This window comes from Phyllopteryx taeniolatus, chromosome 7 (assembly GCF_024500385.1).
Source record: "Phyllopteryx taeniolatus isolate TA_2022b chromosome 7, UOR_Ptae_1.2, whole genome shotgun sequence".
Classification (NCBI taxonomy): domain Eukaryota; kingdom Metazoa; phylum Chordata; class Actinopteri; order Syngnathiformes; family Syngnathidae; genus Phyllopteryx; species Phyllopteryx taeniolatus.
Window position 1 is genome coordinate 9,060,408 of NC_084508.1, and position 18,415 is coordinate 9,078,822.

Sequence of the window (18,415 nt, forward strand, 5' to 3'; positions counted from 1 at the left end):
TGCATTCATCTCATTCTGCCACCTTTTCTCCACACACCTTTTCTGTGTGTGTGTGTGTGTGTGTTTGTGTGCGCTTATTTATTTGTAAGAAAGCCTGGAGTGAAAGAATAAAGTTGGAGCCTGGATGAATAATTGAGCAGGGCGGGAGATGAGAGAATGGCTTGTGCAATATTCATATGCCATATTGAGTGGACGGGCAGCCACTGGCCCCAAATCATACACACACTCGCACAAAACAATACACGCTCATTCAGCAAAAAAGTGACATCCGGGACGATTTTTTAATTTTAAAAAAATGTAAAAATTGGGTTGTTTTAGAGGAATTCTTATATTATTTCCCCCCCCCCCCTCTCAATTTTATGTAAAAATTGGAAAAGTAGGTAATTGTGGATTGAAAGTGAATGAATGAATTGAAAAATAAATTTTATTTAAAAAAAAAAAAAAGAAAACTGGCCTTTTTTCCTCATATTACTATTTTTTAATAAGTTCAAAAAAAAATCTAATTATAACTTTCTGAATCTTCATTGAAAAAGTATTGTATTTTGTAATTTACCACATTTTTTAGGAACATTATTATTTTTTTGTTTTTGTTTTTTTACCGAAAACAAATACTTTCCTCCCATAACATTATTATGAAAGATTTTATTCTTGTAACCTTTTGATTTTCCTTCCAACATATAACATTTTATGCAAAAAAAAAAACATTTTATTCTTGTAGCATTACACCTTTATTTCTACTTACTTCAACTCTATTCCTCCTCTATATTACAACTTTTTTGTTTTCAAAAAGACTATGATTTTATTCCTGTAAAATTATGCCATTTTTTTTTCTCTTACTACTTCTTTTCCCCTTTTGGAATAAAACCAATTGTTGAGTGAAAAAAAATATGATTTTATTGTCATGATCGCTTTTTACAATTAATATCAAGAAATTTCAATGAAAACAAATATTTTATTTTTGTCTTTTTTTCTTGTTTTATTATTGTAACTTTGTCTGAAGTTTTTTTCTCAAAATAATATACATTTTTTGTCATGCTACGTTTTTGCTAATTATATTATGAATTGTCATAGAAAAAATATTGTATTTTCGTATTTAGCATTGTTTTTGTAAATATGACTTTTTGAGTTGATTTTCTTCTCATATTATTGGGAGTTGTATATTGTAATATTTGAACGTTGATTTTGTTCTCATAAAATGATAGGCTCTATTTTCATGACATTCATAAATCCAGCACTGCGCATGGCGTAACTCTGCAAGGAGGCGGGTTAGACCCGGCGCATCAGCGCATTTAAAAATCATGTTTTTTATGATTGTAATATTTGGATTTTTTGGGGAATACAATAGCATATTATCTGTCCGTATTATCAACATATTCATGACTTCTTACATTAACAAATACAATTGTATTTTCATTTTATATTTGATTTAAGTTAGCACTTCATTAGTATGACAAAATAGTTATCCTGCAACTTTTTTCTAGTAACATGACTTTCTGAAAAAAACTAATTTTCATGTGAAAAGATTTTATTCACGTAACCTTTTTACTTTTTAATAACATAACAATTAAAGTGTATCACGCACACAAACTGAAAATATATAAATATAAACCAAAAAATACTAACTGGGCCACATATCAACTGGGTTAACCTTATTTCGATTTTGATCAGATTGTGGACTCTAATATTTAAACTGAATTTCCAACTTCCGACTCTTACATTGGATATTCGCCTACAGAGAAAAGGCTTTGAATCATTTTCCACATGCCGTGTTTCATGGAAAGAAGAAACATTAATAAATATAACGAAGTCTATAAAATGCCCTAACGACCACTGCTAAAAGTGCCCCCAGCATCTCTGCCTCTGCCTTTAATCAGCCTGCGTTAACATGAAAAAAATAACTGAAAAATGAGGAGTGAGGATAGGCTGAGGGGCATCGTTACTTTAGTAGCGTCAGTCTGTTTTTTTGTTTTTTCGAAGTTATGAAATATACTCACAAATAGATTAATCACGTCGAAACAAGCAGGTCGGCCAATTAGGGAGCGCCCCAGGCTACCTGGCCTGCTGCCTTTTTCAGCGTCATTAAATCTCCAACCACCAGGGGACGCAGGACACTCTTGTTTGGGAATTATATATATATATAATTTGGAGGTGGGGGTTCAATTGCAACATCTGCGCCTCGTCCCAGCAGGCGCGACCACAGTCTGCCGCGTCTTCCAAAAAAGCCCAAAGGCCAGAATGAAACCCGAGGACAGCGTGATGCTGCTGTTGAACCGCGACGACCATCTTGCATGTTTTTTTTGGTTTGGTTTGGTATTTAATAAACGCAACAATCGCTACGACGCCCTGGGCCGCTTACATCCAACACAAACCCTTAACGCGTTACTTTGTTTGCTTTTAAATCACTCACGCACTTTAAGTGTGCATGGGGAATTCCTGAAATAATTACTTTTTCATACAGGAAGAAACAGATGCTGCCAAGGATTACGTTTCACTAATTGCTCATTTGCAAGGGGAAAGATAATAAGTAAGATTTAAAATTGCATGTTGAATGACTATCTCAAACCTTAACCGCTAAACATGGATAAACTTGTGGCATTCTGTTGTTGAGGTGATGCTAGTCGTGTAAGACTAAGAAATACAAATCCGTAAGAATTATGTATAATAATGACATCTTTTAATTTCATTTTTGTATCTATTTTCCAAAACTATGCTTGTATTATTGCATGTATGAGCCTATGTTTTTGTGTAGTTTATTTGATGAAATATGTTACATAAGAATCATTTTTATCCAGTATTATGTTTTTATTACACTTTACACCGATCTGATCGGCCTGATCGGTATCGGCCGATAATTTTATGCTGATCGTCTGATCGGCTTGAATGTCGTAATTTGCCAATCCAATCAACGACATCATTGATCGGCTCCGCAAAAGACATTTACTCCGTGTCGCCGTTGTGTACAGTATATTTGAATCCAAAAGCTGGTTTATTTTTAGCCTTATCATGCGTCTTTAGGCGTAGTCCTGTAAATATCTGACGGCCAATAAAGTTATTCAAAAAAAACACAAAAAAAACATGTCGGCCGTGTGGGACGGTCAACACGTAACGCCCGATCAGACCACAAGACAAATTCGGTCTTTCACGATTGCACTATGTCAGACTACTGCAATAAAATCGTGTATTCCGATACCACCGCATCCCGTCTTTTACGATCACTGGGCTTTATCTTGTCAACTCAAACGCGACCGGATATACTCGTTACCACGGCAACAATAATCGATGGCATCGTGTGTATTATAAGAACTAAATGGGGGGGGAAACGTGTGCTGGTAGTCACGGGTGCTCGGGAGAGGACTTTAATTCAAGGCTTGAATTAATTTTTTTTTGTAGTATATTGTTTCTTATAAATGAGAATATATATATAATTTAGTTTTAGAATACAGGTATTAAAGCACTTTTTATTTTAAATATATCGCAAACTTTTTTTTCTTATACAAGCTCCTTTTTTGTTTTTTGTGGTAGTGAAAACTATTCTTTATGAACTTTATTTTTCACTGACTAACTTGAATGTAGACAACAGCATTAAACAGAGGAAACAGGAAGCCCTGCACTTGAACTTTTAGACTTAAAAGACATCAGTTCCTGTGCAAAATGCCGAACTGTTGCAGAAAACAACACGTCCAATTAGAGCATGAAAATGCAAGCGGGAATAGTGACGCATTGTGAGACTGATAAACTCACAAAAATACACGTATGTTGAATCGTGTCTGGTTAAGGTAAAACTGTATGAAACAGTTGACATCAATCAATTATAAACAGTTATAATTGTACGCACACTAACAAACAATTGACATCCATCCATTTTCTGAGCCGCCTATCCCAGCTATCATCGGGCAGGAGGTGGGGGACACACACCCTGAACTGGTTGCCAGCCAATCGCAGAACAATTGACATGTCACGCTTAAAAGAGCAAATAAACACCCACATTAAGTATCACTTGACCCCATCTTGTATTCGAAATCTGCATAAACGCAGTAATTAAAAGCACAATTAACCCGGATGATGGTGGAATATAGAAAGTAACACTTTGTGGAAGTGTTTATGTTGTCTTGACAACCACATTGACCTCTTCATACATACACACACACACACACACACACACACGTACCCCAGCAGCGTGGGTTAGTCTATCATTGTCCTGCAAAGGGGATATTGGCGCTGATGCTGGCAACCTAGCCACACTCTTCATAATAGTGTGTGTGTGCGTGTGTGTGTTTGTCACAAAGGCCTGTTGTTGTTGATAAGAGCTGAGGGCTTATTCCGCTCTCGCTTTCTCGTCCACACACACACACACACACACACACACACACACACTGGAGGCATTAATGAGAGCAGGGCACAGAGCAAGAGCCTCTGCCAAAATCAAAAGGGCTCTTTATCAGCTAGCATGAGGCTGTATTGTGTTGCATTGTTTGTGTTTGTGTGTGCGTGTGAGGATAAAAAATAAAAAAATAAAAAGTGTATTTGTGAGGATATTTAACTTTGCGTATATATGTATTAGATGTGGAAGTGTGTGTCAGTGTGTGTGTGCGTGTGTATGTGTGTATGATGAAGTTGTATGAACTCCTGTTTCCCTCTACTGCTGGGCCAATGGTGAGTTTGGATTTTGTTGCCATGACGACTACTTATTGAACCCTAAGTCTAAAAAAGCGAGTGCAAACTGTGAAGGATACACAAGCCCCTACAAATTCAGCATGGTGCATTTTCCCTCATGGAGGCAGCACTTCATCACCAAGCCGCCCAATTACGATGTCAATGGCTCGAGCGCAGTGATTCTCAAAGTGCGGTACGAGTACCACCAGTGGTACATTGGCTCTTTCTAGTGGTACGCGAAAGAATCCCTGAGTTCAATACAAATAAAATTTACAATACTCAAAACATTAAATACAATAAAACATATTAGAAATGAAGGTTGTAGCTATACAAAAGCTTATTTAAACTTTTTTTTTTTCATTTTCATTTACATTTTTTTCAAAGTATAGTATATGTGCTTTTTTTTTTTTTTAAATGGTATTTTCATGTACTTGGTGTAAATACTTTTGAGAACCACTGCAAGTCTAGCGGATCCGCCAATGTGGTGCATGCGGCAAACACATCGACAAACACGGTCGTAGTTCAGAGCTTATGTCTGCTCCTGAGTATTAGCAGTCGTTACAGCAACCGGGGAACACACGCGCGCACACGCACGCACACAGAGGGAGAGTGTCCGTTTGGTTATCAAAGCAGCAGCTAGCTTATTACTCTGCTTCAGCGCCACTCAATTATTCAGCTGGAGTCCACCGGGAAAGAGGAGGAGCACTGTGGCGATGTGTGTGCTACTTAAAGCACTAAGTAGGCCAAAGAGACGCAAAGCAAAGTGTCGCACGCACACACGCACGCTGCATGGCGACGATGGGAACAAGAATAGGTAACAGACCATAGGAGGCCATTTTGCTATTCCAATGTGTGCGTGTGTTGGAGTTGCAGATGAGTTAGTGTGTGAGCGTGGTGTTGGGAGGTGTGTGTTGTGTGCGCGTGTTAGACTTGGACACTTGTGTGAGTGCGTGTGTTGGAACTAGATGAGAGTGTGTTAGAGTTGAATACGTGCGTGTTGGGAGTTGCAAGAGTGAGTGACTTGAATGTGAGTACGAGTGTGTGTGGTGTTGTACGCGAGTCTTGTGTGTGCGTGTTAGAGTTTAATATGTGCGCTATGGAGTTGCAAGAGTGAGTGAGTGAGTGCGTGTGTGTGTGTGTGTGTGTGTGTGCGTGTGTGAGTCACACTGAGTGCATATGTTTAGTGCAAGCCAGACAAAAGTGTCTGCAGCGGGGGGGAAAAAAAATAAAAAATATCAAGAGCAGAAATTCTCATCCTGGCCTCTGTGTGACTTCATGTTAATGGATTCTGTCACTTTCTACAATAATTCAAGAAGTCGTGTTCTTAAAAGTACTTTGTTTACAGTCATAGACACTAATCGACTACCAACACAAGAAAAATGAAAAGAGTACTGGTAGCAGTGGTCGTATAGGTAAGAATGTAATTGAATGCTATTATTTCTATTTAGATATTTTGTTTGTTATTTTTATAATTAGTATCAGTTATTTATATATCTCTAACTTGGAAAACTAAGCTGCTAAATTTGAGTGTGTGTGTGTGTGTGTGTATATTTATTTATTTTTTTTGCTTTTGGCATTATTGTTATGTCCTTCAAAGCACGGCAGCAGGCAGGAAACCATGACAACGAGACAGCCGGGCAGTGTGCCAGAAGTGTGATGCAGCAGGTGTTAGGCCGACGGAATCATGTAAAATAAGAAACAAACAAAAGGTGACGGAATCAGCCCCAAACCCGACAGGATTATTGTGTGAATGTATTCAAATGTATTCCTGGCTTAATCCCTCATCCTGCCCCACTAAGTAGTTGTAAGCGCATTCGCTCACCATCAGCTCACATTAACACCAGCGCGATAACAGACGACTGAATAAGCAGCAGTAATCAGTGGGGGGGTTTTCCCGCGCACCTTGTTTACCATGTATAACACATGTTTTATATGAATCGTTATTTTGTAAATTACATATCAGGAACACCACATGCCTCCACCGACGCAAATATATGCATCTACATTTATGTGAGTACTGTAAAAGAACATTTTGATGAGTATAAGTTGTGTACGGTATATAGTGTTAAACAGGATTTTTGCAAACTGGATTCCTATATGAACAAAGATTATTCCTCCCGCTTTATGATCTGATCTGATCTGATTTTCAGTTTTGTTATGGTGTGCATAATGACCGGTCAGTGGTGTTTTTCATGTTGACTGACTCAGGGTTTGATTTGACAACAATGTTTGGTTTTGATTACGGTGTCTGAGGTTTTGAGACTCTAGCTTGAAAATTGGGATTTGTGTTCACAGTTTTGATAAAACGGTCCTTTTTTAATCCCTTTCTTCAACAAAACAAAAATCCTAAACGGTCATGCAAGTGTAAAAATATTTTTACCGTAAGAAAAACTAAAATAAAGCAAAACTACTCACCTGTTGAACATGCCTGGCAGACGTGTGGAGTTCGTACTGTACTGGGCTGCCAGAGCCTTTCCTGTGGTTACGGTTATTTTGCCATCACTGGTAACCCTTCTATGTGCGAGTGTGATAGAGCAGTAGTGGTCCTGGACCTGTAGCTGGGGGTCCGCAAATGTTTGGACAATAAACTTAGCATCAATTTCAAAAATTGCCTAAATAATTCATTTCCAATCTAAAACCCACATGCTGCATCTTTAATTGATGTGTCGCAGCGTTTTGCACACACACTTTCACGCACACATGCAATATATTCAGAAACAAGAGTTGCAGAGGTCAAAGTTTGGTCAGAGTGCATGACGGGCCACGGCAGGCGCCTCCCACAATGCAGCTGTGTCCTGCACGTTCTCACGATACCTGGAAATAGCTGCCAGCGTTCCCCTGCATCATTCCAGACGGGACTGTGGGCGTCTTGAGAGAAGAAACACAAGATTTGAATAACAAGTGCAGACTTTTTGCTTTGTTTTGGGCCCCCTTCCCAAATTCAAGGGTTTGATTTAAAAGTAAACGATGCCAGCTCAGCATAGGCGGATGTTCTTTTGTTTCCCGGCTTCCTTGTCGATTGAGACGCTTCCACGTTGTCTTTTCTCTATTTCTGGCCTCGAAATCCGCCCGGCAACTGTGTGTGTTTGTGTGTGTATGTCATCTGTAGTCTGTGTGCATCCCAGATGCCAAAATTGTTCTGATTTAACACATTCATTTCACAATTTAAGTGTAAAACCACTATATAAAACTATTCACCCTACAAGAATGGCTGACAAATATAGTATAATACAGACATGGAGACACACAAGAAGAGTTTCACAACTGACTCAGTAAGTTGCTGTCATATTTTTTTCATTTTTCGCAAAGAATAGAGTATATGCCTGCGAGTATTGTTATATTGTCTATCTACATGTGTTGTCCCACCGTTTGTGTTCAAATATTCGTTGCTTTAAAGGGTTATAAGACTGCGACGCTGACGCTATTCATTAGCCTGTCTAAGGCATTTTGCATTGTTGGTTAGCATTAAGCTAAACTGACTTTATTAGGGCAAAGCTATGTTGTTGTTTTTCCACACACAAGGTGTGATTCTCTTTGTTTTATGTTGAGTTTGACGTGAAACTTGAAGTGGCAGTGGAAATAAACAGCTTGAAGCGTCTTTTTTTTTGGGAAGAATTGTTGACTATCTGCCAAACTGCTCCTTGTTGTGAAGTGAGTTGAGTTCACTGCCACCCTCCAGCTCTCAGAGCCCAAATGTTTGCTTGCTCCGAACGACTAAGTCGGATCACACTTATTTTAAGGCAGCGCTGTAATTGCATTTCCATTCATTTCAATGGGAACCATCACCTCTGTTTGGCAATTTTGCAGTACCAAAGCGTGAAAAAGGTTTTTGCTCACATATTAATGGGGGAACTTTGCTTTTCCACTGGGATCAGGTACTCAGGAGTGAATTCAGTAGTACAGGAAACTTTTTGGATGGACTGCATCTATCCTAACCCTAAAACGAGGGTCCCCTATCTACCGTACAGTATGGATCACTGAGTAGCATCAGTACCACAGGCTTCTCCTTTCATTGAGTCCGTTCTGGAGGCACAGCTGCTGCTCCGGCTCCTTCCAAAGCTTTACTGTCCCCCTGGCTCAGGCGGGGTGAAAAAGGTGGCCCGGATTGAGCGAGCAGAGCCGCGGGGGCCACCACCCCGGCGGGCCCGTGTTGAGGCAGGCGCGCGCCGCCCGAACTCGGTTGCGGGGCCGCCTTGGCTTCGTCCAGCAGCACGCGCACGCTCTTGGAGAAGACGGCGCGGGGGTCGGTGGGCGGCAGGGCGGGACACACGCAGTGCTCCCTCAACTCCAGAGCCTACACAAACACACACGCATACAAGAATCCTACTGATTTTTTATTTATTTTTTTTTTATGATTGATCCATTAGCTTTTGAAGTCAATAATCCTATTGAACTTGAAGTATCTCCTACCCAGGATGATGAAAATGTGAGAACACTATTTGTTTTAAACAATGTCCATTCCATAATATGAAGAGATAACCACCTTACAAGTCTTTTTTTTTCCAAACTAAGATTTTATTATTTAACATTCCACACTGGCGGGGCCGGGGATTGAACCCCGGTCCTCAGAACTGTGAGGCAGACGCTCTAACCACGTTAGAGCGTCTGCCGCCTATTTCATTTCTATTTAAATATTTTATTTTGTCGTAATCATTAACATTTTCTGTTTTTTTAATTTTATTATATAATGAACACTCATTAATATTATTTTTTTAATCATTTTTTCTTTGCTTGACTTTTTTTTATTCGATTATTATTTCTTAATATTGTATCCTTTTTTGAATATATATTAAAACGCAGACCAAGGTGAAATTTCAACGGGCCGAACCGACCATGCGGCCGGCTGCATAGCTTTATCCGCTCACCTTTTAACTAGCTTAGCAAAAGACGACGCACACGGGCACCCGCCGCACCATCGCTTGTTTAGCCATCTGCTCGTCTTTGCCGCTTGGTGAACCGACTCAAGGTTAAAGCCATCGGGCACTCATACAAACAAACACACACACAGAAATAATGACTGTGGATGCTGATGCTGATGCTTCCACGGGAGCTTCCATCTAGCCCGCAGATACGTCTGATTGTGTCGCTAAGCTGCATAACTTGCTCGCCTCCAGGATGTAAACTTTAGCAGACATCCTGGATTTTTTTTTTTTTTCCGTGGTGGGGAGGAGGAAAAATAAGATAAAATGAAACAAAATAACCCTGTGCACCTTTCTCATCCTTCCTCCCCTCCCAAGCCTGCAGCAGGAAATCGTACATCTCTCTAGACACTTCATTAGCTCCTTGAAAAACGTATAAAATTTGGATGTCCTCGCGTCTGTTTTTTTTTTTATTTTACGTTAACAAGTGATTTATGTGTGTGTGAGAAAGTGTACTTGCGGCACGAGGCGGTCCAGCTGCGCCACGCGGTTCTTGTGCGACGGATGCGTGGAGAGCCACTCGGGCAGGCTGGGCTCTCCACTCAGCTGTTCCCTGATCTCCATCTGCTGCCAGAAGACCGGACCCGCACGCACATCCGCACATGCCTGTACGCACGCACGCACACACACACACACACACTTGTTACATATTCCTAATTTTTTTCTTCTTCTCTCTATTTAAAATGACTAAAATAATGAATTGTATCTACCAGTCTGTGACACAAGGTTTGTTTACTTTGACAATGGTGCCCCGCAGTGGCACATATTGAAACAACAGTAAGTGAATGTGATAATGACATTTATTTTACTTGTTTTCTTTTAAAGTGTAATAAGTCAATTGTTTGTTTGTTTTATTTTACTTTTTATTTCATTACTTAATGATTAAGCATTAAATTACTTAAAATTTTATTCATTTATTACCTTTTTAATTCATTATTTAGTCTAAGAATTCAATTATTTTAATTTTACTTATTTCTATTTTAGTCATTCATTTTACTTTTTCTGTTTCATGATTTAATGTTTAATCAAACAACTTAATTTTATTATTAAATGCATGATCATTTAATGATCTTGTTTGATTTGAATCATTTTTAAATTAAATGTATTATCTGTTGTGTAATAATGGCATTGTGTGCCGTATGTAGTCATTTCATTTGTATTTAGTAATTTTACTTCAATAGATTTTTTTAGTATTTTAATTGTATTTTTTAATTGTATTAATCAATGTGTAGTCGATGTGATCAAATTTGTAAACAATGTTATTTTTCAATTATTTTACTCAAGCAACTATTTTACATTTTTTTTTTTTTTTATTTAACGTGTAATGCATGTGATCAGATTTGTAAACCATTTTATTTGTATTTGTTTTATTCTGAAAAATAAAAAAAGAAATGATTTAATGTGTGATCTATCACAGTTTGAATTGTTTTACTTTAGTCAAGTATTGTTTATTTTTTCGTAGTTTGTGATTAATGTGTAGTCTTGTTTTTCAGTTTTTATTCAAGGACAAGCAATACAGAAAATCGATGGATGGGTGCAATTAATTATTGACAATGATTAGAATATATTCGAAATGAAATGAGCTGTGTTTGTGTACGCAATCAAGTCCATCATTCCAAGTGTTGCGAGTGTATCTGGGTCGGGCGGTACCTTCGCCGCCAACTGCAAGCCGACCTCATCCGCCTCCGCTTCCAGCTTTCTGCTGTAGGGACGGTTGAACATCAACTGCAGGGGGCGCCGCAGAGAGGATGAGATATAAATACAAATACAATTCGTCCGCTATACAGTGTTCCTCCACATATTTGCGATTCTCGACTCGCGGGCTTATCTTTGCAACCTATTCTTCGTTATTCGCTGGAAAAACTCACAATTACAACTTAGTTAAAATACGAAAATAAATACAGAGGCAAATAAATGTATTTATCATGAAGACTTTAGCCTTAGTGTTGTCACATCCTAATAATAACAGTGTTTCACTTCTTTTGACACTTGTAAGAAATTTCCATTTGGCCTTAGTGTTATATCAATATCAATATTCATATGAATTCGTAGTGTATGCGAGTCACCTGCGTGAGCTTGTCCTGGGCCCACTGACCCAGCAGCGCCAGGCTGTCACGGGGACACACGGCCCAGATGGCGGCCAGCAGGACCACGGACAGGAGGTCCACCACGTGGGACAGGCTGGCCTGCTCCGCCTGCAGCAGGACAAGGTGATGGCGAAGATGGAGGTGAAGGTGGAGGTTAGGATAGGAGGACAATGCGAAGAGGCAGGAAAAAAGATATCACGCACTCTCCAAGAATGGAGTGAGGAGCTAATAAGGCGTCCTGCGGATGCTCATTGCCTTGATCTAATTACAATCCTCCTCCGAGTTCCAAACTCCCAAACGGCACGAGTTGATGACACACTTGCTCACGCAGCAACGAGAATGTACTTTTAACGAGGCCGTAAACACTCGCCGCAACAACATGGATGGGGCCTTTACGCCGCACCAAATGGCTTTTTAATGTGCTAAAGGTGTAATTGCGTTATGATTGGATTTCATTTGCCGGCAAAAATATTTGCAAAACCAACACGAGAAGTAGCTTAGTGGACTTGTTATTTATTTAAAAAAAAAAAAAAACATTCTTTTTCTAATTGTGTTGTGTTATGTTGTGGGTTAATGCTAACTGATGCAATCCATTTGTTTTTCATTTTTATTTTATTTTACTTAGGCTTTATTTAACCGGAATACAGTGTAAATTGCTTAAATGCGTTATTATTACAGCGCTGCCAACCTAAAAAAAAATCACTTCCAGAACAATTTCAATATTTTCCAAATTTGGTCAAGAACATTTCCATGCAAAAGTCATAATCAAAATTGTTACAAAATTATGGTTTCAATATTTGACATTTGAATTTTTTTATTACATAAAGCCTTGCAATGGTGGACGCAGCTGCAGTCTGAATCAAAGTACCAGTAAATGAGATTTCGATGTTCCATCATCAAAAATATCGGTGCCTATGACACAGGAACTACATGATGTTGATATTTGCGTGGCCAAACAAGGTACCCAAAATATTGGGCGCAGTGAACCCCCGGCAATTATCGGGGATACATTCCAGACCCGCCAAAAAGCCAGCATACGATGAACCGCGATATAGAACAAGGAACATTCTATTTTGTATTATTGTCTTTTTGATGTCGCTCTTTAATTGGCTGTCGATGTGAGATGGTGCGGGTGTACCTAATGTGATGACTTACGGCGTGTCCTAGTAAGGCATGAGCCATTTCGTGTCCCAGCACGATGGTGAGCTGGTGGACATCTGCCACAGCTTCCAGCATGCCGGTGAACATGAACACTTTGCCATTCTGCAACAACAACCAAAAGAACAAAATATGAGTTTGAATAGGACTTTTTATCACGATGAAGTGAAGTACTGGTGGCCGACCGGGAGCACAAAGGCGTTGGTGTTGTCGCTCTGCACCACGTGGACGCTCCAGTCCACGTCGGCCATTTCGGGGAGGTCCTGGTTGCGCCGGGCCAGGTGCTGTACCACTCGCTCCACCGCCTGGTGACGAGCATCGCTCTCGGGAAGCAGCAGCTCGCCAAACTCCTCCATGTACTGCACGAGAAGACGACACACAGGAAGTTACATTAAAGCAGTAAAAATCGAGCATCAATTTATGTGGCCTCAATTATTATCAAAGTGAATCAGTGTTTTTTTTCTTTTCTTTTTGTTTTTTGCATAATCACTGTGTGTAAAAGAAGGTCAAGTAAAAGTAGACTTTTTTTGTTAATTTTATGTATTACAATGGCTAAACTTTTTTTAAACTGTATTTGGTTTGCGATTTTTGTTTACATTTTGATATATTTCTGTAGGTTAGTTTTTTTAATTGTAATTAAAAAAAAAATTAGAAATAAAGCTAGATTGTATTCATTTATTTTGTAATATTTTTGTATTTATTTTTAATGCATCAATTTGATCAGCAAAATTAACTGGATGATTTTTAAATCTAATTTATCAAATTAAATCACCAGCAACTTCAGCAGTCATTAATTATTATTTTTTTTTAACACCTCTATCTTTTTTTGTAGATTTAAGTGTACCTTTTGAAAATATTAACGATATATTTTAGGTTTTTTGTACATTTTTAAAATTGTCAAGGTTTTTTTTCTTTGAATCTTTAATAGTATTTCCAGACCAGGTTTACAATTCTTAAAATATATTATCTAGAAAATAAAAAACAGATTTTATTCATTTATTTAAAAATATTTTTTCTAGTTTCTTTCAATGGGTTAATTTGCAACATAAGATGATTTTAAAAATCACATTTAATTAAATCTCCAGAAACTCCTATATATAATATATATATATATATATATATATATATACATACACACACACACACACACACACACACATTTTTTTTTGTCTTTTTTAACAGGTTAATTTGACCAGCAACATACCTGGAGGATATTAAAATCGAATTAGAAACAAATTAGATACCCAGGAACTTCTGAACTGTTGATTGGTTGTTTTCATGTTTTACAACGGTTAACTTCTTTTCACACTGAGACACAATTAAGAAAGTTCAAATTTCCATGAAAAAGCATCGCGTCCCCTCACCGCCTCCGAGGTGAAGGCTGCCAGCTCCATGTAGTTCTGCCTGTTGAACACCAGCAGGCGCGTGCGTCCAGTCACAGGCGACTGGTCCAGGTGCGTGAGGAGGAGGAGGGCCGTGATGGCCGCCGCTGCGCCCGCCGCCGCCGCCAGCCGCCAGCGCCGCCGCCACGCCCACTGGCGGAAGAGCTGACGCCGGTCGTCCGGCAGCCCCACCCACCACTTCCTTAAACTCCTGTGGCGATACAACAGGTCGTTACGCTTATCAATCCGATCAAATACCTGTTTTTTGTCACATTAGTGATGAAAAAAAGGGTTACTGTGGGGCAATTAAGAAGTGTGTGTGTGTGTGTGTGTGTGTGTGTGTGTTGAAAGAGAGACATATAAAGAAAATCGGCTCTTTTGGCCCGTTATTTCGCTGCCAGGTCAATACATTAAACATACCATGAATTAAACATATCATGCATGGATAATTGACTGCAAATTATTAATTAAAAAATAATTTAATTTAGGATAAGCGGTTGGGAAGATGGATGGGTGGATGGATGGATGGATGGATGGATGATTAATTACAATTAAATATTTTTTAAATGCATATTAAAAATAAGCAACTGACAAAATAAGTTCAGCAGAAGTTTTCCCTAGAATTTCTCTTACATGTTTAAACATTTTTTTGAAATATATTTGTAAACAGTTTTTACATATAAGTTTCTAGATTTTCTTGAAAATGCTCACATTTCTCTTTTATTTGTTATATTTATTTATTCTGGGCTAAAAGAATCAAAATGTCAAAGAATTTTGATACTAAAAATGGTACCGGTCGCCTACTTTCCCAGTATGATGGATTTTCCAGTCAGGGCCCATTTTTATACCAATTTCAGAAAAAGCTACTGAAGAAGAAAAAAAATATGTTAATTTCCAGCATTACTTTTCAAGTCTTCAAAAGGGTTCGGGTTAGTAACCTGTTCAATTCAAATGGGGGAAAAAAATCTTTTCGAGGGGGTAAGTTGGACAAGTGTGCACACACACTCTTATAACTGGGGATGTGTTCAGAATTTTTTTTTAAAAATCACATTTTTGTCACGGGCCACATCGCAGTTACGGTTTTCCTGAGAGGGCTGTTATGACTGAATGAGGGAAGGGCAAGTAGCGATACCACGTATCGCTATCGGGCCAATATCGGCCTTACTTCAAGGGATAGGATACTCGTGAAGGCTGCCGATACCGACCACCAATACTTAAGGCAAAAAAATGACACGGAGTAAGTCCTCCTCGCCAGGAGTTGGCGCTGCTAGACTGCAGCAGTTTCACACATCGGTAAATCTTCATGTGCATCAGAAAGAAAGAAAGAGAGAAAGTACTTTGTTCACAATTGTGCCATTGTGTTAATTGACATTTTATGTATCAAAAGTACTCGTGGTATCGGTATCATGAGTACTCGAGTGAATACTTGTACTGGTGTCTGTCTGGGGAAAAAAAATAGTATCAAACATACATAAATTATATATATTACTTAGGCACAACAAATTGATGGATAACTGGTTTTCAGAAATCAGAAGCCAGTAAACAAATATTTGTTCAACTATTATTCAATGTTATTTGAAAAGTGGAATTGAAACGCTTACAATAGCTCAATCTGCAGTTTTGGTATTCAAGCAAGAGGCATGAAGTGGACGTACATGATTTGCTTTTGTGGGCCACTTGAAATGATGCGGTGGGCCGGACCTGGCCCGGGGACCATGAGTTTGTGTTATACTCATGTTAAATGGGAGACAGTCCACTTTTCAACATTTAAAGCGCCCAAGCACCCCAAATAATGCTCAGATGTTGTAGTACACTTTTTAGATCCAAAGTATTTTGATATTAAACATGGTGGTCGCTCTAAGGATTTTCCTATCAGGAATTACTTTATGAAACCTTTAGCGAAATGTTGCCTGTCCCTACAATATTCTTGTTATTTTCTGAGCTTAATCATCGAAATGTTTGATGTTAAACGTGGTAGTTGTCTCCTACCTGCCCAGTATGATGGCCATGAGCTTCTGTACAGGCTTGAGCACCAGCCATATCAGAGGAGCTGGTAAAGCCTCCACCCGGGTAGAGGTACGGAACTGAGCCCCACATCGAGGGGACCGAAGGAGGCCAGGAGTTTTGGGCAAGACCGTCCCGGCGGTGCCATGTGGAACCAGGACGAGCCCACCGGCGCGAGGGGCTCCATGTCGAACATGCCGGAGTGGGGCTTGCAAAGAGCGGATGTGGAAGGAGTGAGAGACCACCTGGAGGTGTCGCGTCAGGTGAAACAAGGGAAGCCCCCTTAAGGGAAACATCATGGCTGTCTTCACTGGAAGTCACCGAGACGTCATTTTCTTACTACTGGTCGCCAATGTCACGCGAGCTTCGTGTAACCTAATGGTTTCGTTTTAGGAAGTTTCGGTAGCAAAATATCATTTTTTTCCTGTGTTGTTTCATCCGAAAGGCGTTGCATTGAATGGTGTTTGCATTGATAGGTGACGAGAAATGTCACTCCATTGCGACAACTTTTGCCTGTTTCGGAGATTTGTTCCAGCGTGCAAAATAAGTCCCCCGGAAACAAGTTCGGAAGAAAGGTTTCGCGTGACCAGCACGGTCAAAAACTGTTATATTATTATTAATATATTATTCTAAGATGTTTTTTAAAATTCTGTCACCACCCTTAATATTAGCAGTAATATTAATTATGATAAATACCAAACCTCGTGAAAACTATACGTCCACCCGGAAACAAGTCCGTGCGAAAGTTTCCGAGTAGCAACAAAAGTTCCGTAGCGGTCATTGATTAAAAAAAAAAAATAATAATAGATTTTAAATAACATGGTTTCAAATATCCCACCGTTATTAATAATATCGTTTTGTTAATAATTATCCGTAATTTTAATCCTTATAAATATTAGAAGTCATAAGAATAGCCTCCGCCGGAAACAAGTCAATAAATGTTTTTCCGAGTGACCGTCTTGGTCAACCTTTTTATTTATTTTGTTGTATTTATAAATGCCTTTTTTGTAACATATCAACACTATCAGTCACATATTATTTAAATATTAGCAGTAAAACTAATGATTATAAATACTAAATTCGAAAGAACTATGTACTTCTCAAATAAAATACATTTAAATAACAAGTAGGAAAGGTTCCGAGTGACCACTCCAGCGCCCCCAAAAATTGACATTTTTAAAACGTCACCACTAATATTAGTAACAATATTAGTTAATAAAATATTAGCAGTAATATAAAGTATTAAAATTATTATAAATACTAGTACTCATATTAATTAATATTAGGACTACTGTATATTAATCAATAGCAGTATAATACATTGTATATGCCAGTAAAATTAGCAATATTTGATTACTACCAGTAGTACTAGTAAAAACTAATATTGCTAAAACCATTAATAAACATAGTATAATTGCTGTACAATTAAAAACGCATGCATCCTCAAAATGTGAAACAAGGTTCAACAAAAATGTTTGTTTTTTATGAAAAAAAAGAAAGGTTTGTACAATCCCTAGTTTTATAAGTGGTCTTATGAGTTTAATTTGTTCTGACACTCATATCTCAAATTATCTTTCCCCAATGAAACTAAAATGTCATTAAATCCATTCCAACACCACATAAAGCACCAAAATGTTTGTAACACGTTTTTTTTTTAAAAGAAAAATAGCACTCTGCAGTTTTGTACTTTCAGTAATAATATTTAAATAGAATGCACAGTATTAAAGACTTAACCCATCGAGTTCATGCACTCACTGTGCCACTCCGCACGCCTTGCCCACCAAAGGGCAGTTAGTATATTACACGCTCTCTCACACACACACACATTATTATTTTTTTGGACAGAAAACAAACAACTGGGAGTGGTAATAGAATAATCTGCTTGAAGCCTGCACACATTGCATTTTGGAAAGTTTACTGCCACTATCTAGCAATTGTAAGTCAAATTTTTGCTCACAAGTTAAAAAAAAAAAAACTTCGGGAAAAATTCACACGTTGGGTCACTTGAAAGTCAAGGTACCGCTGTATACAAATAACCACACTTTTCTTCCATAGTGTCTGTATTGTAGATATGAACAACAGGTAGGTACAACACACCCCTTTGAGTTATGTGCCAACTAAAACGTTAAAGCTAGTGGGGGCAAAGTGTCAGCGTATTCCATGTTTGTGGGCACGAAAACCAACATAAGGATGCCACAACGCGCTGCTGCAT

At 38.6% G+C, this 18,415-nt stretch overlaps 2 protein-coding genes and 1 long non-coding RNA gene across 7 annotated transcripts in view; 1 reads left to right on the forward strand and 2 right to left on the reverse strand.

Moving 5' to 3' along the window:
* The window catches only part of dab1a (DAB adaptor protein 1a), a 230,595-nt gene extending 223,373 nt beyond the window's left edge, over positions 1 to 7,222 (reverse strand). For all 5 annotated transcript variants that reach the window (XM_061778681.1, XM_061778679.1, XM_061778680.1 and 2 more), the window contains exon 1: positions 7,069 to 7,222. The gene's annotated coding sequence lies outside the window, so the exon portion shown is untranslated. The remainder of the gene's footprint in view (positions 1 to 7,068) is intronic.
* On the forward strand, positions 5,355 to 6,387 carry LOC133480526 (uncharacterized). Its single transcript, XR_009789299.1, has 3 exons — positions 5,355 to 5,467; positions 5,999 to 6,065; positions 6,251 to 6,387. It is a non-coding gene; the product is annotated as an uncharacterized LOC133480526 (long non-coding RNA).
* Positions 7,223 to 7,296: 74 nt separating the features above from the next.
* On the reverse strand, positions 7,297 to 16,920 carry oma1 (OMA1 zinc metallopeptidase). The gene is made up of 8 exons (XM_061778687.1): positions 16,189 to 16,920; positions 14,182 to 14,410; positions 13,003 to 13,176; positions 12,815 to 12,922; positions 11,639 to 11,767; positions 11,223 to 11,297; positions 10,029 to 10,178; positions 7,297 to 8,947 (listed from the first exon to the last, which is right to left on the reverse strand). Exons 1-8 carry the CDS (start codon positions 16,500 to 16,502, stop codon positions 8,663 to 8,665), a joined length of 1,464 nt encoding a protein of 487 aa, XP_061634671.1. The 5' UTR covers positions 16,503 to 16,920; the 3' UTR covers positions 7,297 to 8,662.
* Between the last annotated feature and the right edge of the window lie 1,495 nt (positions 16,921 to 18,415).

Excerpts from the sequence above, each read along its gene's own strand:
- oma1 (XM_061778687.1), bottom strand. The coding sequence starts at position 16,502 with ATGATGTTTCCCTTAAGGGGGCTTCCCTTGTTTCACCTGACGCGACAC. Across the intron at positions 12,923-13,002 it reads CCAACGCCTTTGTGCTCCCG|AATGGCAAAGTGTTCATGTT; the intron begins GTCGGCCACCAG and ends TTGTTGTTGCAG. Across the intron at positions 11,298-11,638 it reads CCCAGGACAAGCTCACGCAG|TTGATGTTCAACCGTCCCTA; the intron begins GTGACTCGCATA and ends CGCCCCCTGCAG.